At 48.2% G+C, this 24167-nt stretch overlaps 1 protein-coding gene across 1 annotated transcript in view; it reads left to right on the forward strand.

The window, feature by feature from the left end:
• LOC118942866 (transmembrane protein 178B) overlaps positions 1-24167 on the forward strand; it is a 190883-nt gene that overhangs the window by 74398 nt on the left and 92318 nt on the right. Inside the window, exon 2 of the mRNA XM_036956805.1 lies at positions 15461-15574. Within this exon, the coding sequence (XP_036812700.1) occupies positions 15461-15574 (114 nt within the window). The remainder of the gene's footprint in view (positions 1-15460; positions 15575-24167) is intronic.

Raw genomic sequence — 24167 nt, forward strand, 5'->3', positions numbered from 1 at the left:
GAGACTGAGGGGGAGGCTGAAGGGGAGGAAGAGGGAGAGTCTGAGGGGGAGGCTGAGGGTGAGGCTGAGGGAGAGGCTGAGGGGAAGGCTGGGGGGGAGTCTGAGGGTGAGGCTGAGGGGGAGACTGAGGGAGAGGCTGAGGGGAAGGCTGAGGGCAAGGCTGAGGGAGAGGCTGGGGGAGAGGCTGGGGGAGAGGCTGGGGAGAGGCTGAGGGAGAGGCTGAGGGGGAGGCTGAGGGAGAGGCTGAGGGAGAGTCTGAGGGTGAGGCTGAGGGAGAGACTGAGGGGGAGGAAGAGGGAGAGACTGAGGGAGAGACTGAGGGATAGGCTGAGGGGGAGGCTGAGGGGGAGGTTGAGTGCGAGGCTGAGGGTGAGGCTGAGGGTGAGACTGAGGGTGAGGCTGAGGGGGAGGCTGAGGGAGAGGCTGAGGGGGAGGCTGAGGGGAAGGCTGAGGGGGAGGCTGAGGGAGAGGCTGAGGGGGAGGCTGAGGGAGAGGCTGAGTGCGAGACTGAGGGGGAGGCTGAGGGTGAGCCTGAGGGGGAGGCTGAGGGAGAGGCTGAGTGCGAGACTGCCAACTTTTGTCAGGAGAGATAAATAAGTATGATGAGGAGTCAGAGTGTGGAGCCAAATGGCCCCCAGTGCCCTATGTAGAGCATTCATATGGGCTGAGGTGTAGTTCCCTACGTAGAGCATCCCTACGTAGAGCATTCATATGGGCTGTGGTGCAGTTCCCAATGTAGAGCATTCATATGGGCTGTGGTACAGTTCCCTATGTAGAGCATTCATATGGGCTCTAGTGCAGTTCCCTATGTAGAGCATTCAAATGGGCTGTGGTATAGTTCCCTAAGTAGAGCATTCATATGGGCTCTGGTGTAGTTCCCTACGTAGAGCATTCAAATGGGCTGTGGTTTAGTTCCCTACGTAGAGCATTCATATGGGCTGTGGTCCTGCGTAGAGCATTCATATAGGCTGAGGTGTAGTTCCCTACGTAGAGCATTCATATGGGCTGTGGTACAGTTCCCTATGTAGAGCATTCATATGGGCTGAGGTGTAGTTCCCTACGTAGAGTATTCATATGGGCTCTGGTGCAGTTCCCTATGTAGAGCATTCAAATGGGCTGTGGTACAGTTCCCTATGTAGAGCATTCATATGGGCTGAGGTGTAGTTCTCTACGTAGAGCATTCATATGGGCTCTGGTGCAGTTCCCTATGTAGAGCATTCATATGGGCTGTGGTGCAGTATATAGGGAGTCGGGGGTGACGCATCAACAGTAGATTCCTGTAGGAAACTACATCTTTCATCCCAGCAGGTGCCTGCTGTATATTTCAACATTATATAACAAAGGACTGGTGTCCCCTTGGTTTTGTAGTAAAAGCTTGTTATTTTTCAGTGTTTTTCATATTTTGTGTTGTTGTGTTGCACGGTATCTTTCCCCAGATAGATACTGGACATAACCTTTTATAGATAATGCAGTAGTTTAAAGTGGTATCTTTCCCCAGATGGGTATTGGACATAACCTTTTATAGATCATACAGTAGTTTAAAGAGGTATCTTTCCCCAGATGGGTATTGGACATAACCTTTTATAGATCATGCAGTAGTTTAAAGAGGTATCTTTCCCCAGATGGAATGGTGGAAAGTAGGAGGGGCCCTAGCTCTTTAAGAATGGTGGAAAGTAGGAGGGCCCTAGCTCTTTAAGAATGGTGGAAAGTAGGAGGGGCCCTAGCTCTTTAAGAATGGTGGAAAGTAGGAGGGCCCTAGCTCTTTAAGAATGGTGGAAAGTAGGAGGGCCCTAGCTCTTTAAGAATGGTGGAAAGTAGGAGGGCCCTAGCTCTTTAAGAATGGTGGAAAGTAGGAGGGGCCCTAGCTCTTTAAGAATGGTGGAAAGTATGAGGGCCCTAGCTCTTTACAAATAGTGGAAAGTAGGAGGGCCCTAGTTCGTTATAAATGGTGGAAAGTAGGAGGGGCCCTAGCTCTTTAAAAATGGTGGAAAGTAGGAGGGCCCTAGCTCTTTAAAAATGGTGGAAAGTAGGAGGGCCCTAGCTCTTTATAAATGGCGGAAAGTAGGATGGCCCTAGCTCTTTAATAATTGTGGAAAGTATGAGGGCCCTAGCTCTTTATAAATGGTGGAAAGTAGGAGGGCCCTAGCTCTTTAAAAATGGTGGAAAGTAGGAGGGCCCTAGTTTGTTATAAATGGTGGAAAGTAGGAGGGGCCCTAGCTCTTTAAAAATGGTGGAAAGTAGGAGGGCCCTAGCTCTTTAAAAATGGTGGAAAGTAGGAGGGCCCTAGCTCTTTATAAATGGTGGAAAGTAGGAGGGCCCTAGCTCTTTATAAATGGTGGAAAGTAGGAGGGCCCTAGCTCTTTATAAATGGTGGAAAGTAGGAGGGCCCTAGCGCTTTAAAAATGGTGGAAAGTAGGAGGGCCTTAGCTCTTTATGAATGGTGGAAAGTAGGAGGGCCCTAGCTCTTTATAAATGGTGTATTGTCACAGGAGGTTGGTGGCACCTTAATTGGGGGAGGGCGGGCTCCTGGTAATGGATGGAGCGGAATCAGGTGGAATGGTATCAAATACATCAAACACTTTGGTTTCCATGGTTTCCATGTGTTTGATGCCATTCCATTTGCCCCCCCCACCACCCGTCAGCAGCCTGAGTGGGACACTGAGGTATGACGTCTTCTCTCTCACTCCACTTTTCATATTGGTTTCCATGGTTCCCATGTGTTTGATGCCATTCCATTTGCCCCCCCCCCCCTGTCAGCAGCCTGAGTGGGACACTGAGGTATGACGTCTTCTCTCTCGTTCCACTTTTCATACCCACCGAGCTAGCTAGGGTGAGACTGTGAGTACGGCTCTGGAGACGACATACAGTATGACATGGCCTGTCTAGTGTGGATGAACCTGAGAAAGTCTCAGACTGTGTCTGCTGGGGGACAGTCTGGGTGTGTGTGTGTGTGACCCAGTTACTGTGACTGCAGTAATTTACCTTTTGGAAACAACGGTCTGCTCCTAGTCCTCAGATGACATCAGCAAAGAACATATATTTAAAATATATATATATATTTTAAGTCGTTTTTTTTTTATCCCGTTGGGAATCAAACCCACAACATTTGGTGTTGCAAGCATCGTGCTGTACGGACTGAGTCACACTCGTTGTTTCTTTTCTAGAAGCTGTCCTTTAGTTTATATGTAATTCTGCAGCCACTTCCTCTCATCTCCTCCTGTTGTCACCATCATACATTCGATTTAACTAGGCAAGTCAGTTAAGAACAAATTCTTCTTTTCAATGATGGCCTAGGAACAGTGGGTTAACTGCCTTGTTCAGGGGCAGAACGACAGATTTGTACCTTGTCAGCTCGGGGATTTGAACTTGCAACCTTCCGGTTACTAGTACCAACACTCTAACCACTAGGCTACCCTGCCGCCTCTACACTCTAACCACTAGGCTACGCTGCCACCCCTCCACTCTAACCACTAGGCTACGCTGCCGCCCCTCCACTCTAACCACTGGGCTACGCTGCCCCCCCTCCACTCTAACCACTAGGCTACGCTGCCGCCCCTCCACTCTAACCACTAGGCTACCCTGCCGCCCCTCCACTCTAACCACTAGGCTACCCTGCCACCGCTCCACTCTAACCACTAGGCTACGCTGCCACCCCTCCACTCTAACCACTAGGCCACCCCTCCACTCTAACCACTAGGCTACCCTGCCACCCCTCCACTCTAACCACTAGGCTACGCTGCCACCCCTCCACTCTAACCACTAGGCCACCCCTCCACTCTAACCACTAGGCTACGCTGCCACCCCTCCACTCTAACAACTAGGCCACCCCTCCGCTCTAACCACTAGGCTACCCTGCCACCCCTCCACTCTAACCACTAGGCTACGCTGCCACCCCTCCACTCTAACCACTAGGCCACCCCTCCACTCTAACCACTAGGCTACGCTGCCACCCCTCCACTCTAACCACTAGGCCACCCCTCCACTCTAACCACTAGGCTACCCTCCTGTTACTGACATGCAACACACTATGGAAACAGCACTGTGGCTGATGGTGTTTGTTCATGAATCATCGTTGATACTCTTAAGGATCCGCCCCTTTAACAACAAATGTTGACTAAAATGACAAACCCAAATGTATCTGCCTGTATCTCAGGCCCTGAAGCAAGGATATGCATATTATTGGTACCATTTGAAAGGAAACACTTTGAAGTTCTTATTAACAATGACGGCCTAGGAACAGTGGGTTAACTGGTCTAGGAACAGTGGGTTAACTGGTCTAGGAACAGTGGGTTAACTGGTCAAGGAACAGTGGGTTAACTGGTCTAGGAACAGTGGGTTAACTACCTTGTTCAGGAGTAGAACGACAGATTTATACCTTGTCAGGTCGGGGATTCGATCCAGCAACCTTTCGGTTACTATTCCAACACTCTAACCACTAGGCTACTGGAGGGTCCATCCCCTTCCATGCTACAAAGCAGGCACTTATACCAGATTCACGGACATGTAGGGTTAGATTAAGATCGGACGGAGTCCAATCCTTAATGTTTAGCATTTTAAAACTACTGTAAATCCCAGATTATCCCAAGTCAGCCTCCAACCTAAACCCAACCCTGCCATGACCAATCCAAAGGTCAAACCCCAGGTTCACCCAGCTATACCTTCTGAATCATGGTTGTCTCCATGTTCAACAGATTAGAGAGATACTGAACTACATTTTTCTGTAACTTTTCATGCCGTTTTACGGCTGTTTGTTGATATTTATGTTTGTTTACAGTCATATATTGGCAGGAGATGTCTGTCTGGCAGTGTTTTGTCTGCATCAATACTTAGTCATATGTTCTATTTTATCCATCTTTCAAATCTCTCCAATTCATCTGAGATAAGAACCAAGTCTATGACTCAAATGACACCCTATTCCCCACATAGTGCACTACTTTTCACCAGAACCCTATGGGCCCTGGCACCCTATTCCCTACATACTGCCCTACTTTTCACCAGAACCCTATGATGAGCCCTGGCACCCTATTCCCTACATAGTGCACTACTTTTCACCAGAACCCTATGAGCCCTGGCCCCCTATTCCCTACATAGTGCACCACCCATTGTCGGTCAGACAGCAGGCTGTGTTTTGCATCGACCTCTATAGGGCTTTTCACACGACTGAGCCCAACTGAAGCGGAGTTGAACCACATGTGAATCAGTACTGAGCTGGCCTGGTTAAGCATCCAGTTGATGGAACCACGAGGGTAATAACAGTGATAACTATTACCAGTAGTAGACCACGTACCCTGCTGCTAGCAGTCATATCCCATCAACACCAATCCCCCCTCTCTCCCTCTGCCAGTGTGGTCACAGAAACCTCTTTGCTGGTGTAACCGATGTGAAACGACTAGCTAGTTAGCGGTGGTGGTGGCGCGCTAATGGAGTTTCAATCGGTAACGTCACTCGCTCTGTAGTGGTGGACCAGACAACCTTTAGATACAGGATGTAGTGATGAGTAGGAAGTGATCTACTGGACTTTAATGAGGACCAGACAACCTTTAGATACAGGATGTAGTGATGAGTAGGAAGTGATCTACTGGACTTTAATGAGGACCAGATACAGGATATTGTGATGAGTATTAAAACTGTCACCTGTGATAAAACCAATGGTACTATGTTAGACTGAATCCAAAGGTTTAAGAGTAGTGGCTGCTGCATTCTGGGTAACCGTAGTCAACAACTGGCAGGAAAGTTGACTGTACAATCTGCGTCCTGCTATTTAGGGAGAGGCCAGATCTGTTTCTATAAAATAAAGGCTACTTTAAATCTCAGCTTTTTAATTAACTAGCTCATCCGTATGTTTTTTTAAACATGAACTCCAAATGCCCAGATATTTGTAGGCCCGGGAATCCGATCGATGGGAGAACCATTCAATGAATAAATATGTAGTCAATCTGAAACATTCTGGAGAGAAGTTGAGAACAACATACAGTATGTTTAGTCTTGGCCACATTAAGTACCCATTTTAAACCAACAAGGACTTTCTTGTAAGGTTAGATTGCAGCTCTTATAATACATGCTTTGCATTAGGGGCAATGGCATAACAGTATTGTCTACATACAGATTAATATTCCAAGTTTTAACAGATCGACTAATATTATTTATATAAACAGTAAAGAGAATAGGTCCCAGTACTGATCCCTGTGGTACACCTTTTGTAATCGCGAGGAAACTAGACATAACACCATCAGAGATCACACACTGAGTTCTGTCTGACAGGCCCCTATCAGTCAACCTTTGAATGAGAATGTGATGGTGTGTGGTATCGAAGGCTTTGGAAAGGTCGAGAAATAAGGAAGCACAATGATTTTTATGATGTAAGCAATTTAACACATCATCTAGAACAAGCGTAGCAGCTGAATGTCCCGGTCTGAAACCAGATTGGTATGTAACAGCTGAATGTCCCAGTCTAAAACCAGATTGGTACGTAACAGCTGAATGTCCCTGTCTAAAACCAGATTGGTACTTAGCAGCTGAATGTCCCGGTCTAAAACCAGATTGGTACGTAACATCTGAATGTCTGGGTCTGAAACCAGATTGGTACGTAACAGCTGAATGTCCCAGTCTAAAACCAGATTGGTACGTAACAGCTGAGTGTCCCAGTCTAAAACCAGATTGGTGTGTAACAGCTGAGTGTCCCAGTCTAAAACCAGATTGGTGTGTAACAGCTGAGTGTCCCGGTCTAAAACCAGATTGAGTGAGAAGTAAAAACAGTGTTCTTAGCCGAAAGTTAGTCAGGGATTCTAAAACTTTGGAAAGGCTAGATAATTCAGAAATTGGACGGTAGTTATCTAAGTCAGCAAGATTTCAATCTCCTCCTTTATCTACGGGGGAGGAAGTGCCACTGTTCAGATCTTAGGGATATCACCAGAAACAATTATCAAGTTAAACAAATAGGTTAGTGTTCTTCAGTGGAGTAGAGAGAGGCAGTAAGAAGTGAAGCAGCTCCTATGGTTTAATTAACATCAGTCTGTACTGCAGTAAGAAGTGAATCAGCTCCTATGGTGTAACTAACATCAGTCTGTACTGCAGTAAGAAGTGAAGCAGCTCCTATGGTTTAATTAACATCAGTCTGTACTGCAGTAAGAAGTGAATCAGCTCCTATGGTTTAATTAACATCAGTCTGTACTGCAGTAAGAAGTGAATCAGCTCCTGTGGTTTAATTAACATCAGTCTGTACTGCAGTAAGAAGTGAATCAGCTCCTATGGTTTAATTAACATCAGTCTGTACTGCAGTAAGAAGTGAATCAGCTCCTATGGTTTAATTAACATCAGTCTGTACTGCAGTAAGAAGTGAATCAAGTGAATCAGCTCCTATGGTTTAATTAACATCAATCTGTACTGCAGTAAGAAGTGAATCAGCTCCTATGGTTTAATTAACATCAGTCTGTACTGCAGTAAGAAGTGAATCAAGTGAATCAGCTCCTATGGTTTAATTAACATCAATCTGTACTGCAGTAAGAAGTGAATCAGCTCCTATGGTTTAATTAACATCAGTCTGTACTGCAGTAAGAAGTGAATCAAGGCTGTCAACACCTGCTGGAGTAACGAGGGGGTGGAGTCATTTAGTCTAGAATGGGGCCAGAGGCTGTCAACATCTGCTGAGGTAACGAGGGGGTGGAGTCATTTAGTTTAGAATGGGACCAGAGGCTGTCAACACCTGCTGGGGTAACGAGGGGGTGGAGTCATTTAGTCTAGAATGGGACCAGAGGCTGTCAACACCTGCTGGGGTAACGAGGGGGTGGAGTCATTTAGTCTAGAATGGGACCAGAGGCTGTCAACACCTGCTGGGGTAACGTGTGGGTGGAGTCATTTAGTCTAGAATGGCACCAGAGGCTGTCAACACCTGCTGAGGTAATGAGGGGGTGGAGTTATTTAGTCTAGAATGGGACCAGAGGCTGTCAACACCTGCTGGGGTAACGAGGGGGTGGAGTCATTTAATCTAGAATGGGACCAGAGGCTGTCAACACCTGCTGGGGTAACGAGGGGGTGGAGTCATTTAGTCTAGAATGGGACCAGAGGCTGTCAGCACCTGGAGGGGGTGGAGTCATTTAGTCTAGAATGGGACCAGAGGCTGTCAACACCTGGAGGGGGTGGAGTCATTTAGTCTAGAATGGGACCAGAGGCTGTCAACACCTGCTGGGGTAACGAGGGGGTGGAGTCATTTAGTCTAGAATGGGACCAGAGGCTGTCAGAACCTGCTGGGGTAACGAGGGGGTGGAGTCATTTAGTCTAGAATGGGACCAGAGGCTGTCAACACCTGCTGGGGTAACGAGGGGGTGGAGTCATTTAGTCTAGAATGGGACCAGAGGCTGTCAACACCTGCTGAGGTAACGAGGGGGTGGAGTCATTTAGTCTAGAATGGGGCCAGAGGCTGTCAACACCTGCTGGGGTAACGAGGGGGTGGAGTCATTGAGTCTAGAATGGGACCAGAGGCTGTCAGAACCTGCTGGGGTAACGAGGGGGTGGAGTCATTTAGTCTAGAATGGGACCAGAGGCTGTCGGAACCTGCTGGGGTAATGAGGGGGTGGAGTCATTTAGTCTAGAATGGGACCAGAGGCTGTCAACACCTGCTGGGGTAACGAGGGGGTGGAGTCATTTAGTCTAGAATGGGACCAGAGGCTGTCGGAACCTGCTGGGGTAACGAAAGGGGGGAGTTTTGTTTCAGAGATTTGACCACTTCGGCTTCATTACCACCTCTCTCTGATACACAACCAGGGATAGACATCTATCTCTCAACTGTCTGAAGGACTGCCAATCAGATGTCGAATCAGTCCGTCTAGCCTTAGCCCAAGATGTCATTTCTCAGACAATTCATGCGTAAACCAAGGATTAACATCTGACTTTTCCCCCTTGGTTTTCTGTACAGCGACATGTTTATCTGCAACAGAGTTAATAAACAGGGGAATAAAACAATGAAAATGACCTGATCTGAGGCGGTGATAGTTGACACAAGTCCCCAGTCACTCAACCTCAGCTCAGACAACAACAACAAAATATTAGCTCATTAAAATTCCCCAAATGTCTCCTTGTACAATAATGATGCGTGGGGGTTTTGACTATATTAGCCCACACGGCTATACGGATGCACTTTCCTGTTAGGTTTAGGACCTCATATTGAAGCTAACAGAGTCCCCCCTCTCTGATGTGTAGAACATTCAGTAACTAATCTACTTTTGGGTTAGATACAAGCATCATGAAACCTCTAACACAATACATTCCTTTGATTTGCTGAAAATCTGTTTTTTGGGGGGGTGGCGGGGGGGTGTGTGGTTTCTTCCTTCACACTCCATCAAATGATGACCTCTTCCTAAAATATTTGATCGTATATGGTTTCCTGGAAATGAGAGAGGTTCAACTTCACCTCCTTTTTTTGGCTGAACATACCCCACTCCTTCCCCTACAGTACGACCAGGGAAAACATAAAAAACAAACACTCCAGCTGTTATTTGTAAATGCTCTGTGGCCAAGCTGCCTTCTCTGCTCCTTTCTCCTCCACCCTATCTCATTGCCTTTCTCCATCTGGCCCAGCCTGGCCAAGCATTCTCTGCTCCTTTCTCCTCCACCCTATCTCATTCCCTTTCTCCATCTGGCCCAGCCTGGCCAAGCTGCCTTCTCTGCTCCTTTCTCCTCCACCCTATCTCATTCCCTTTCTCCATCTGGCCCAGCCTGGCCAAGCCTTCTCTGGTCCTTTCTCCTCCACCCTATCTCATTCCCTTTCTCCATCTGGCCCAGCCGGCTGCCTTCTCTGCTCCTTTCTCCTCCACCCTATCTCATTCCCTTTCTCCATCTGGCCCAGCCTGCTGCCTTCTCTGCTCCTTTCTCCTCTACCCTAGCTCATTCCCTTTCTCCATCTGGCAGCTGGCCCAGCCTGCTGCCTTCTCTGCTCCTTTCTCCTCCACCCTATCTCATTCCCTTTCTCCATCTGGCCCAGCCTGGCCAAGCCTTCTCTGCTACTTTCTCCTCTACCCTATCTCATTCGCTTTCGCCATCTGGCCCAGCCTGGCCAAGCCTTCTCTGCTCCTTTCTCCTCCACCCTATCTCATTCCCTTTCTCCATCTGGCTTCTGGCCCAGCCTGCTGCCTTCTCTGCTCCTTTCTCCTCTACCCTATCTCATTCCCTTTCTCCATCTGGCCCAGCCTGCTGCCTTCTCTGCTCCTTTCTCCTCCACCCTATCTCATTCCCTTTCTCCATCTGGCAGCTGGCCCAGCCTGCTACCTTCTCTGCTACTTTCTCCTCCACCCTATCTCATTCCCTTTCTCCATCTGGCAGCTGGCCCAGCCTGCTGCCTTCTCTGCTACTTTCTCCTCTACCCTATCTCATTCCCTTTCTCCATCTGGCCCAGCCTGGCCAAGCCTTCTCTGCTCCTTTCTCCTCCACCCTATCTCATTCCCTTTCTCCATCTGGCCCAGCCTGGCCAAGCCTTCTCCTGTCCTTTCTCCTCCACCCTATCTCATTCCCTTTCTCCATCTGGAAGCTGGCCCAGCCTGCTGCCTTCTCTGCTACTTTCTCCCCCACCCTATCTCATTCCCTTTAAAAGACAGGGATCAGTCAACATGATGTAGTACAGTAGGAACAGACAGGGATCAGTCAACATGATGTAGGAAAGACAGGGATCAGTCAATATGATGTAGGAAAGACAGGGATCAGTCAACATGATGTAGGAGCAGACAAAGATCAGAGACCGTGCAGAGAGACTCACACTGTTGACTGGAATGTGGTGTTATCTGCCGAGAACTGCAGTTCTCTGAGTCTGGGTGTTATCTGCCGAGAACTGCAGTTCTCTGAGTCTGGGTGCTATCTGCCGTCATGTGGTCCTGCAGGTCTCTGAGTCTGGGTGCTATCTGCCGTCATGTGGTCCTGCAGTTCTCTGAGTCTGGGTGCTATCTGCCGTCATGTGGTCCTGCAGGTCTCTGAGTCTGGGTGCTATCTGCCGTCATGTGGTCCTGCAGTTCTCTGAGTCTGGGTGGTATCTGCCGTCATGTGGTCCTGCAGTTCTCTGAGTCTGGGTGCTATCTGCCGTCATGTGGTCCTGCAGTTCTCTGAGTCTGGGTGCTATCTGCCGTCATGTGGTCCTGCAGGTCTCTGAGTCTGGGTGCTACCTGCCGTCATGTGGTCCTGCAGTTCTCTGAGTCTGGGTGCTATCTGCCGTCATGTGGTCCTGCAGGTCTCTGAGTCTGGGTGCTATCTGCCGTCATGTGGTCCTGCAGGTCTCTGAGTCTGGGTGCTATCTGCCGTCATGTGGTCCTGCAGTTCTCTGAGTCTGATTCAGTTATTTGACCATATTTGCAATGTGGGTCTCCTGCTCTGTGGTGAACAGTTCACATCTGCCCCCAGATACTGGTTTTCTTGCAGTTCTGTAAAATAATTTAAATGGTTTCAGTGATAGATCCTTCTCATTATAAATGTACAGTATATATTACTGTACCAGTAAGACTACAGCACTAACAGTTACTTACCGGGTCTCATTTAGAAATGTCCGGATGAGAACCTGCAACAGTTTTAGCGTCTCATGTTTGGTTGAATCCGTTGTCCAGCCTCCCTCACGCTGATCCCATGGTTGACTGCATGGTCAACCACAGTCGCTCTGATGTCATCAGTTATTGTGTTCCTGACTCCTCTTCTTCTTCTCCGTCCTCTCCTTCTCCCCCATCCTGCTTCACCTCTTCCTCCTCCTCCTCCTCTTACTTCTTCACCTCCTCATCCTTGTCCTCCTTGTCTTCCTCTATCTCTTACTGCTTCATCTCCTCATCCTCCTCGTCCACCTCTTCCTCCTACTTCTTCATATCCTCATCCTCATCCTCCTCTTCCTCCTCCTCTTACTTCTTCACCTCCACCTCCTCATCCTCCTCGTTGTGTTTACAGTTTTGCAAAAAAGTGTGTTTATCTAATTACAAACTGAGTGTAAAGCAGAGAACGTGCATTCAGTTTGGCAACACTTGGTAAATGCATTGGCCAGAAGGGATCATGGTTTCACCAGAGAGTGATTCAAGAATCACTGTTAGTGTTTAAGCATTCAGAAAAGAAACTGTAACACTGCTGTCTTCTCCTTTAACATTAAGGAAAGACTAGTGATCACTGGCTATATCCCAAATGGCACCATTTCCCTATTACAGTACACTACTTTTGACGAGAGCCCTATAGAGTAAGTAGTGCACTATGAAGGGAATAGGGTGCCATGTGAGCCCTAACCCATGTCTCATTGGCCTCTGATGGAGGACACCTGATATTGTTTAATGCCACAGCAGCAGCTGGTCTGTGGCGGATATGGAAACAGGGGTGACATTACTGAGTGACCTCTGGCAGATATTGATACTGAAGTTTACAGGCATCTTAACGGACAGCCTCTGTCCTCAACAGGACCCTCTGGGACAGGGTCCTCTGGCAGATATTGATACTGAAGTTTACAGGCATCTTAACGGACAGCCTCTGTCCTCAACAGGACCCTCTGGGACAGGGTCCTCTGGCAGATACTGATACTGAAGTTTACAGGCATCTTAACGGACAGCCTCTGTCCTCAACAGGACCCTCTGGGACAGGGTCCTCTGGCAGATATTGATACTGAAGTTTACAGGCATCTTAACGGACAGCCTCTGTCCTCAACAGGACCCTCTGGGACAGGGTCCTCTGGCAGATATTGATACTGAAGTTTACAGGCATCTTAACGGACAGCCTCTGTCCTCAACAGGACCCTCTGGGACAGGGTCCTCTGGCAGATATTGATACTGAAGTTTACAGGCATCTTAACGGACAGCCTCTGTCCTCAACAGGACCCTCTGGGACAGGGTCCTCTGGCAGATACTGATACTGAAGTTTACAGGCATCTTAACGGACAGCCTCTGTCCTCATGTCAGGACCCTATGGCACTATCTACAATGGCAGCCTATTCCCTATATCGTGCACTACGTTTGACCAGGGTCCATCAGGGGAATAGGGTGCTGAAAGGACAGCCTCTGTCCTCAACAGGACCCTCTGGAACTGTCTAAAATGGCAGCCTATTCCCTATATCTTTACAGACGGGCATCTGAAAGGACAGCCTCTGTTCCCATCAAGTCCATGTATCTTAGTCAGAGAGACAGTGCACAGCAAGAGGCCCAGTAGCAATTAGCCTGTAGAGCAAAGGGTCAATAACCTGCCAGCAGACTGAACAGATTAGACTGAACAGATTCAAATGCTATTTAGGCCTAAGGGTTGTGGTTGGGGTTAGAGTTTTTTTATTTTTTTATTTCACCTTTATTTAACCAGGTAGGCAAGTTGAGAACAAGTTCTCATTTACAACTGTGACCTGGCCAAGATAAAGCAAAGCAGTGTGACACAGACAACAACACAGAGTTACACATGGAGTAAACAAGCGAGTCAAGAAAAAAAGAAAGTCTATATACAGTCTGTGCAAATGGCGTGAGGAGGTAAGGCAATAAATAGGCCAATAGTAGCGAAGTAATTACAATTTAGCAAATTAACACTGGAGTGATAGATGAGCAGATGGTGATGATGTGCAAGTAGAAATACTGGTGTGCAAAAGAGCAGAAAAGTAAATAAAAACAATATGGGGATGAGGTAGGTAGATTGGGTGGGCTATTTACAGATGGGCTATGTACAGCTGCAGCGATCGGTTAGCTGCTCAGATAGCTGATGTTTAAAGTTAATGAGGGAGACATAAGTCTCCAGCTTCAGCGATTTTTGCAATTCGTTCCAGCCATTGGCAGCAGAGAACTGGAAGGAAAGGCGGCCAAAGGAGGTGTTTGGCTTTGGGGATGACCAGTGAGATATGCCTGTTGGAGCGTGTGCTATGGGTGTGTGTTGTTATGGTAACCAGTGAGCTGACATAAAGCGGAGCTTCACCTAGCATGGACTTATAGATGACCTGGAGCCAGTGCGTCTGGCGACGAATATGTATGGAATCATTCCTTCTAAAAACTGTCTGGCTAACTAACACACACAGTGCAGATAAAGTCTTCACATTCATTGTTTTACACAATATCTTAATCACAGAGAGAGTCAGAGAGAGAGAGAGCGGGAGAGAGAGACAGAGACAGAGACAGAGAGAGAGAGCGGGAGAGAGACAGACAGGCAGAGAGAGAGACAGAGAGAGAGAGACAGAGACAGAGAGAGAGAGAGAGGGAGAGAGAGAGAGACAGAGAGAGAGAGAGAGGGAGAGAGACAGACAGGCAGAGAGAGAGACAGAGAGAGAGAGAGAGACAGACAGGCAGAGAGAGAGACAGAGAGAGCGAGAGACAGAGAGAGAGACAGATATCTTAATCACAGAGAGCGAGAGAGAGAGAGAGAGAGAGACAGAGAGAGAGACAGATATCTTAATCACAGAGAGAGAGACAGAGAGAGCGAGAGAGACAGAGAGAGAGACAGATATCTTAATCACAGAGAGAGAGAGAGACAGAGAGAGAGACAGATATCTTAATCACAGAGAGAGAGAGAGAGAGAGAGAGAGAGAGAGACAGAGAGAGAGACAGAGAGACAGAGAGACAGAGAGAGAGACAGATATCTTAATCACAGCACTGGTAAACCATAGGGATTGTTGAGGTGAACCACTAACACAGTTAAACCCCCCTTTATAGATGAATAGGAATGTCACATTGTTTAAAACTCATTTTTAATGCTGCGTAGCTCCTATTAATAAACATTGTAACGATCTGAATAAAAATCATTCCTCTGACTGCTGGGATGTCAAGGTACTAAAATCTAAAAGGAAATGATCTGAACCTTTTCACATCAATTGGAACAGCCACAACGTGTTGCACACGATAGAGCCCAACATCCCCATTGTCTCAATACAACAATGTGATGTCCACGACTTGCAGTTCAATTACTGTCTGACAGACAGAACCTTTTCATCTCTCAACCTTTTTTAACAGAACTAAACCATACAGAAGAGATGGCTTGTTTTTCTTTTTCTCAACCTTTATGTGCTCGTCGAGTCATTGTGATCTGAAATGACACCTATTCACAATGTAACGGTCGTTAAGGTGACGTTGTCACTGTGACAAATCTAAACTGGTTCTCTCTCTCTCTCTCCTCCCTTCTCTCCCCCGATCTCTCTCTCCTCCCTTTCTCTCTCTCTCTCTCTCTCCTCCCTTTCTCTCTCTCTCTCTCTCTCTCCTCCCTTCTCTCCCCCGATCTCTCTCTCTCTCTCCCTCTCTATCCTCCCTCTCTCGCTCTCTTTCTTTCTCTCTCTCTCCTCTCTCTTTCTCTCCCACTCTCTCTCCTCCCTTCTCTCGTCCCCTTCTCTCTCTCTCTCCTCCCTTCTCTCCTCCCTTTCTCTCTCTCTCTCTCCTCCCCCTCTCGCTCTCTTTCTCTCTGCTCCCTCTCTCTCCCCCGATCTCTTTCTCTCTCCATTCTCTTGTCCCCTTCTCTCTCTCTCCTCCCTTCTCTCCTCTCTCTCTCTCTCTCTCTCTGCCTCCAGGTTCCATTGCCAGATGTTCCTACATCAAATACCACTACTCTTCAGCAACGATACCCAAGAACCTCTCGTATAACATCACGAAGACCATACGACAGGATGAGTGGCACTCTTTGCGTAAGTCTCCCCCATTCTTGATTTTCTTCAACAGGGTTTCGTTATGTCTGTACGTGTAGTTTCTATACTCTCTACACAGACATCCCCTGTTTCCAGCCGTTATGTCTGTATGTGTAGTTTCTGTCCTCTCTACACAGACAGCCCCTGTTTCCCGTGGTTATGTCTGTATGTGTACTTTCTCTACTCTCTACACAGACATCCCCTGTTAATGTCTGTATGTGTAGTTTCTATACTCTCTAACACAGACATCCCCTGTTTCCTGTGGTTATGTCTGTATGTGTAGTTTATGTACTCTCAGGTAGCCTAGTGGTTAGAGGCAGGTGGCCTAGTGGTTAGAGGCAGGTGGCCTAGTGGTTAGAGGCAGGTAGTCTAGTGGTTAGAGGCAGGTAGCCTAGTGGTTAGAGGCAGGTAGCCTAGTGGTTAGAGGCAGGTGGCCTAGTGGTTAGAGGCAGGTAGTCTAGTGGTTAGAGGTAGGTAGCCTAGTGGTTAGAGGCAGGTAGCCTAGTGGTTAGAGGTAGGTAGCCTAGTGGTTAGAGGCAGGTAGCCTAGTGGTTAGAGGCAGGTGGCCTAGTGGTTAGAGGCAGGTAGCCTAGTGGTTAGAGGCAGGTAGCCTAGTGGTTAGAGGTAGGTAGCCTAGTGGTTAGAGGCAGGTAGCCTAGTGGTTAGAGGCAGGTGGCCTAGTGGTTAGAGGCAGGTAGCCTAGTGGTTAGAGGCAGGTGGCCTAGTGGTTAGAGGCAGGTAGTCTAGTGGTTAGAGGTAGGTAGTCTAGTGGTTAGAGGCAGGTAGCCTAGTGGTTAGAGGCAGGTAGCCTAGTGGTTAGAGGCAGGTGGCCTAGTGGTTAGAGGCAGGTGGCCTAGTGGTTAGAGGTAGGTAGTCTAGTGGTTAGAGGCAGGTGGCCTAGTGGTTAGAGGTAGGTAGTCTAGTGGTTAGAGGCAGGTGGCCTAGTGGTTAGAGGCAGGTAGCCTAGTGGTTAGAGGCAGGTGGCCTAGTGGTTAGAGGCAGGTAGTCTAGTGGTTAGAGGTAGGTAGCCTAGTGGTTAGAGGCAGGTAGCCTAGTGGTTAGAGGCAGGTGGCCTAGTGGTTAGAGGCAGGTAGTCTAGTGGTTAGAGGTAGGTAGTCTAGTGGTTAGAGGTAGGTAGTCTAGTGGTTAGAGGCAGGTAGTCTAGTGGTTAGAGGCAGGTAGCCTAGTGGTTAGAGGCAGGTAGCCTAGTGGTTAGAGGCAGGTAGTCTAGTGGTTAGAGCGTTGGACTAGTAACTGAAAGGTTGCTAGATTGAATCCCAGAGCTGACATCTGTCGTTCTGCCCCTGAACAAGGCAGTTAACCCCCTGTTCCTAGACCAGTTAACCCCCTGTTCCTAGACCAGTTAACCCCCTGTTCCTAGACCAGTTAACCCCCTGTTCCTAGACCAGTTAACCCCCTGTTCCTAGACCAGTTAACCCCCTGTTCCTAGACCAGTTAACCCCCTGTTCCTTGACCAGTTAACCCACTGTTCCTAGCCAGTTAACCCCCTGTTCCTAGACCAGTTAACCCCCTGTTCCTTGACCAGTTAACCCCCTGTTCCTAGACCAGTTAACCCCCTGTTCCTAGACCAGTTAACCCACTGTTCCTAGACCAGTTAACCCCCTGTTCCCCGTTATGCCGTCATTGTAAATAAGAATTAGTTCTTAACTGACTTTCAAAGTTAAATAAAGGTTCAATAAATAAAAATGTACGGAGGGCTGCTGCTCGTTTCTCTGGCCACGTTCTCCTCCCTCTCTCTCTCTCTCTCGCTCGCTTCTCTGGCCACGTTCTCCTCCCTCTCTCTCTCACTCTCTCTCTCCCTCTCTCTCTGGCCACGTTCTCCTCCTCTCCCTCTCTCTCTCCCTCTCTCTCTCTCTGTCCCTCTCTCTCTCTCTCGCTCTCTTCTCCATCTCTTTCTCTCTCTCTCTCCCTCTCTCTCTCGCTCTCTCTCTCGCTCTCTTCTCCATCTCTTTCTCTCTCCTCTCCCTCTCTCTCTCCCTCTCTCTCTCGCTCTCTTCTCCCTCTCTTTCTCTCTCCTCTCCCTCTCTCTCTCCCTCTCTCTCTCGCTCTCTTCTCCCTCTCTTTCTCTCTCCTCTCCCTCTCTCTCTCCCTCTCTCTCTCGCTCTCTTCTCCATCTCTTTCTCTCTCCTCTCCCTCTCTTTTTCCACCTCTGTCTTCCTCCCCCCATCTCTCTCTCGCTCTCTTCTCCATCTCTTTCTCTCTCCTCTCCCTCTCTTTTTCCACCTCTGTCTTCCTCCCCCCCATCTCCCCTCCATCTCTCTCTCGCTCTCTTCTCCTTCTCTTTCTCTCTCCTCTCCCTCTCTTTTTCCACCTCTGTCTTCCTCCCCCATCTCCCCTCCCTCTCTCTCTCGCTCTCTTCTCCATCTCTTTCTCTCTCCTCTCCCTCTCTTTTTCCACCTCTGTCTTCCTCCCCCATCTCCCCTCCCTCTCTCTCTCGCTCTCTTCTCCATCTCTTTCTCTCTCCTCTCCCTCTCTTTCTCCACCTCTGTCTTCCTCCCCCATCTCCCCTCCCTCTCTCTCTCGCTCTCTTCTCCATCTCTTTCTCTCTCCTCTCCCTCTCTTTCTCCACCTCTGTCTTCCTCCCCCATCTCCCCTCCCTCTCTGCCCCCTCAGTAAGACAGAAGCATTACGTAATCCCATCCCAGTACTGCATAAAATGCACCGAACACAGTCGACAGCTACAGATGAAAACAAAATACATGTTTTGGGGTTCTACAGTTTGAAGCATTTTTGAAGGCCAGTCTCCATCTCTGATCCGCCGACGGGTTTAAATTTCCAGAAATCAGTGAATGGTGTGCGTCCACATACTCCACGCTTCCTGGTTCCAGAGCTTCCTGGTATCAGAGCTTCCTGGTTCCAGAGCTTCCTGGTATCAGAGCTTCCTGGTTCCAGAGCTTCCTGGTTTCAGAGCTTCCTAGTTCCAGAGCTTCCTGGTTCCAGAGCTTCCTGGTTTCAGAGCTTCCTGGTTCCAGAGCTCCCTGGTTCCAGAGCTTCCTGGTTTCAGAGCTTCCTGGTTCCAGAGCTTCCTGGTTCCAGAGCTTCCTGGTTTCAGAGCTTCCTGGATCCAGAGATTCCTGGTTCCAGAGCTTCCTGGAACCAGAGCTTCCTGGTTCCAGTGCTTCACAACATCCCTCCATAAAGCAGATACGGCTCTATGACGGTCCAATCCCATCAGGAACTATTCACACCCTTGTAATCCCATGTGGACGATAGAAGAGATGGAGTTTTCCTCTAGTCAAGGACAGTAATCCGTTTTATTGGACCAGATGAGAGGATAGCTTTGGTTAGCATGCAGTCATCTGAAAGAACAAAGACTGTACCCCTCAAGGCCCCAAAATAACAAGGGTTAAAGAACACAGACTGTAAGGCTCCAAAATAGCAAGGTGTTAAAGAACACAGACTGTACCCCTCAAGGCTCCAAAATAACAGGGGTTAAAGAACACAGGCTGTACCCCTCAAGGCTCCAAAATAACAAGGGTTAGACCATCATTCTAAGTTGATCACAGTGCCTAGCTGTCGATCGACAATCGGGAATTGTGCACATGAACGTGAAGTGTATGGCCACTGTTTGTATGTCCATTTGATTTCAAGAGACATACTGTGTAATTGGAAGGTATTCCAGACCATTGATTTTTTTCACATTTTGTTATGTTACATTCTAAATTTGATTAAATTAATGTTTTTTTCTCATCAATCTACACACAATACCCCATAATGACATCACAATACCCCATAATGACATCACAATACCCATAATGACATCACAAGACCAAATAATGACATCACAAGACCCGTAATGACATCACAATACCCCATAATGACATCACAATACCCCATAATGACATCACGATACCCATAATGACATCACAATACCCCATAATGACATCACAAGACCCATAATGACAAAGTGAAAAAGGGTTTTTAGTTTTTTTGCACATGTATTACAAATAAAAACATGAATAACTTATTTACATAAGTATTCAGGACCTTTGCTACGAGACTCGAAATTGAGCTGTTTTCATTGATCAACCTTGAGATGTTTCTACAACTTGATTGGAGTCCACTTGTGATAAATTCAATTGATTGGACATATATTTGGAAAGGCACATATAAGGTCCCACTGTTGACAGTGCATGTCAGAACAAAAACCAAGCCATGAGGTCGAAGGAATTGTCCGTAGAGCTCTGAGACAGGATTGTGTTGAGGCACAGATCGGGGGAATGGTACCAAAAAATGTCAGCAGCATTGAAGGTCCCCAAGAACACAGTGGCCTCCATCAATCTAAAATGGAAGAAGTTTAGAACCAACAAGACTCTTCCTATAGCTGGACGCCCGGCCAAACTGAACAATCAGGGGAGAAGGGCCGTGGTCTGGGAGGTGACCAAGAACCCGATGGTCACTCTGACAGAGCTCCAGAGTTCCTCTGTGGAGATGGGAGAACCTTCCAGAAGGACAACCATCTCTGCAGCACTCCACCAATCAGTCCTCTAGGGTAGAGTGGCCAGACAGAAGGCACTTCCCAGTAAAAGGCACCTAAAGGACTCTCTGACCATGAGAAACAAGATTCTCTGGTCTGATGAAACCAAGATTAAACTCTTTGGCCTGAATGCCAAGTGTCTCACATCCACTTCTGCCCTGACGGTCACCCTCTCCCCCTCTTTTCAGTCACCCTCTCACCCTCTTTTCAGTCACCCTCTCACCCTCTTTTCAGTCACCCTCTCACCCTCTTTTCAGTCACTCTCTCACCCTCTTTTCAGTCACTCTCTCACCCTCTTTTCAGTCACCCTGTCACCCTCTCACCCTCTTTTCAGTCACCCTCTCACCCTCTTTTCAGTCACCCTCTCACCCTCTTTTCAGTCACCCTCACCCTCTTTTCAGTCACTCTCTCACCCTCTTTTCAGTCACCCTCTCACCCTCTTTTCAGTCACTCTCTCACCCTCTTTTCAGTCACCCTCTCACCTTCTTTTCAGTCTTACCCAGTCTTCAGTCTGAGGGGGTTAATGTCGTTATTACTGGGCACACAAACACGCACACAAATAACTGTGATGGATGATGGATGGATGATTGATGGATGATGGATGGATGTTGGATGGATGATGGATAGATGATGGATATATGATGGATGGATGATGGATGGATGATGAATGGATGATGGATGGATGGATGTTGGATGGATGATGGATAGATGATGGATAGATGATGAATGGATGATGGATAGATGATGGATAGATGATGGATGGATGATGGATAGATGATGGATAGATGATGGATGGATTATGGAAAGATGATGGATAGATGATGGATGGATGATGAATGGATGATGGATAGATGATGGATGGATGATGAATGGATGATGGATGGATGGATGTTGGATGGATGGATGATGGATGGATGATGGATGGATGATGGATGGATGATGGATGGATGCCCTGTCAAGCATGAAAAACTGAAAAATAAATGACCAAAGGGAAAATAAACAAATCCACTTCCTGCTCTTGGAGAGTCACCCCCTCTCTCTCCTCTCCTTCCCCCTCACCTCCCCCTCTCTCTCCTCTCCTTTCCCCTCTCTCCCCCCCTCTCTCTCCTCTCCTTTCCCCTCACCTTCCCCTCTCTCTCCTCTCCTTTCCCCTCTCCCCTCTCTCCCCCCTCTCACCTCCCCCTCTCCTTCTTTACACCTCCCCCTCTCTCTCTCCTCTCCTTTCTCCTCTCTCCCCCGCTCCTTCCCCCTCTCTCCTCTCCTCTCCTTCCACCTCTCCTCTCTCCCCTCGTCTCACCTCCCCCTCTCCTTCTTTACACCTCCCCCTCTCTCCTCCACTCTCTCCTCTCCTTTCCCCTCACCTCCACCTCTCTCTCCTCTCCTTTCCCCTATCTCCCCCTCTCCTTCCCCCTCTCTCCTCCTCTCCTTCCCCCTCACCTCCCCCTCTCTCCCGCTCCTTCCCCCTCACCTCCCCCTCTCCCCCGCTCCTTCCCCCTCACCTCCCCCTCCTCTCACCTCCCCCTCTTTACACCTCCCCTTCTCTCCTCCTCTCCTTTCCCCTCTCCTTCCCCCTCACCTCCCCCTCTCTCTCCTCTCCTTTCCCCTCTCTCCCCCTCCTTTCCCCTCTCTCCCCCTCTCTCTCCTCTCCTTTCCCCTCACCTCCCCCTCTCTCTCTCTCTTCTCCTTTCCCCTCACCTCCCCCTCTCTCCTCTCCTTTCCCCTCTCTCTCCTCTCCTTTCCCCTCACCTCCCCCTCTCTCTCCTCTCCTTTCCCCTCACCTCCCCCTCTCTCTCCTCTCCTTTCCCCTCACCTCCCCCTCTCTCTCCTCTCCTTTCCCCTCACCTCCCCCTCTCTCTCCTCTCCTTTCCCCTATCTCCCCCTCTCCTTCCCCCTCTCTCCTCCTCTCCTTCCCCCTCACCTCCCCCTCTCTCCCGCTCCGTCCCCCTCACCTCCCCCTCTCCCCCGCTCCTTCCCCATCACCTCCCCCTCTTTACACTTCCCCTTCTCTCCCCCTCTCCTTCCCCCTCACCTCCCACTCTCTCTCCTCTCCTTTCCCCTATCTCCCCCTCTCATTCCCCCTCACCCTCTCCTCTCTCCCCTCCTCTCACCTCCCCCTCTCTCCTCCTCTCCTTTCCCCTCACCTCCCCCTCTCTCTCCTCTCCTTTCCCCTCACCTCCCCCTCTCTCTCCTCTCCCCTATCTCCCCCTCTCCTTCCCCCTCTCTCCTCCTCTCCTTCCCCCTCACCTCCCCCTCTCTCCCGCTCCGTCCCCCTCACCTCCCCCTCTCCCCCGCTCCTTCCCCATCACCTCCCCCTCTTTACACTTCCCCTTCTCTCCTCCTCTCCTTTCCCCTCTCCTTCCCCCTCACCTCCCCCTCTCTCTCCTCTCCTTTCCCCTATCTCCCCCTCTCATTCCCCCTCACCCTCTCCTCTCTCCCCTCCTCTCACCTCCCCCTCTCTCCTCCTCTCCTTTCCCCTCACCTCCCCCTCTCTCTCCCACTCCTTCCCCTCACCGCCCCCTCTCTCCTCCTCTCCTCTCCCCCTCTCCTCCCCCCTCTCTCCTCCTCTCCTCGCCCTCCCTTTCCTCTCTAAGCCAAATCAATCAGGGGGCCAAGCTTCCCATATTTAAATTAAGACACTGCATTCTAATAGAACATTTTAACCAGGCCACATCCCTTCTCTCTGGGTTTAACCAGGCCACTTCTCTTCCCTCTTACAGCCAGTCCTAACCCTTCTCTCTGAGTTTAACCAGGCCACTTATCTTCCCTCTTAAAGCCAGTCCTAACCCTTCTCTCTGGGTTTAACCCAGTCTTCTCCCTGGGGATGATGCTGTTATAACCCAGTCTTCTCCTTGGGGTTGATGCTGTTATAACCCAGTCTTCTCCTTGGGGTTGATGCTGTTATAACCCAGTCTTCTCCTTGGGGTTGATGCTGTTATAACCCAGTCTTCTCCCTGGGGATGATGCTGTTATAACCCAGTCTTCTCCTTGGGGTTGATGCTGTTATAACCCAGTCTTCTCCTTGGGGTTGATGCTGTTATAACCCAGTCTTCTCCTTGGGGTTGATGCTGTTATAACCCAGTCTTCTCCCTGGGGATGATGCTGTTATAACCCAGTCTTCTCTCTGGGGATGATGCTGTTATAACCCAGGTTATACACACACACACCATACACACACACACACACACACACACATGTACGTGTGGGGCACAGAGATGAGGTAGCCATTCAAAACAAATCTGTCCTTGCAACTTATTATGTGACTTGTTAAGCACATTTTAACACCTGAACTTATTATGTGACTTGTTAAAGCACATTTTAAGACCTGAACTTATTATGTGACTTGTTAAAGCACATTTTAAGACCTGAACTTATTATGTGACTTGTTAAAGCACATTTTAACACCTGAACTTATTATGTGACTTGTTAAAGCACATTTTAACACCTGAACTTATTATGTGACTTGTTAAAGCACATTTTAACACCTGAACTTATTATGTGACTTGTTAAAGCACATTTTAACACCTGAACTTATTATGTGACTTGTTAAAGCACATTTTAACACCTGAACTTATTATGTGACTTGTTAAAGCACATTTTAACACCTGAACTTATTATGTGACTTGTTAAAGCACATTTTAACACCTGAACTTATTATGTGACTTGTTGAGCACATTTTAAGACCTGAACTTATTATGTGACTTGTTAAAGCACGTTTTAACACCTGAACTTATTATGTGACTTGTTGAGCACATTTTAACACCTGAACTTATTTAGACCCAAACAAAGGGGTTGATTACTTATTAACTCAATGCATCATTTATGTTATTATATATATTTTTATGTTACCAATAAACACAAAAACATTCATAGACACGTCCACATTTCATGTGTAATTATTGAGTAAAATATTTATTTTAAACATAAATCCACTTTGACAGTGATACAAGGTCTAAATGTAATCCATTTTAAATTCAGTCTGTGACAAAACGTGGAAAAGGTCAAAGGTTGGGGAAAACTTTCTGAAGGCTCTGAGGGGTAAAGTAGTCTAGAGTACTAGTAGCTCTAACTGTGTATAAAGTAGTCTAGTCTAGAGTA

The sequence above is a fragment of the Oncorhynchus mykiss genome, chromosome 21, assembly GCF_013265735.2.
Source record: "Oncorhynchus mykiss isolate Arlee chromosome 21, USDA_OmykA_1.1, whole genome shotgun sequence".
Lineage (NCBI taxonomy): Eukaryota > Metazoa > Chordata > Actinopteri > Salmoniformes > Salmonidae > Oncorhynchus > Oncorhynchus mykiss.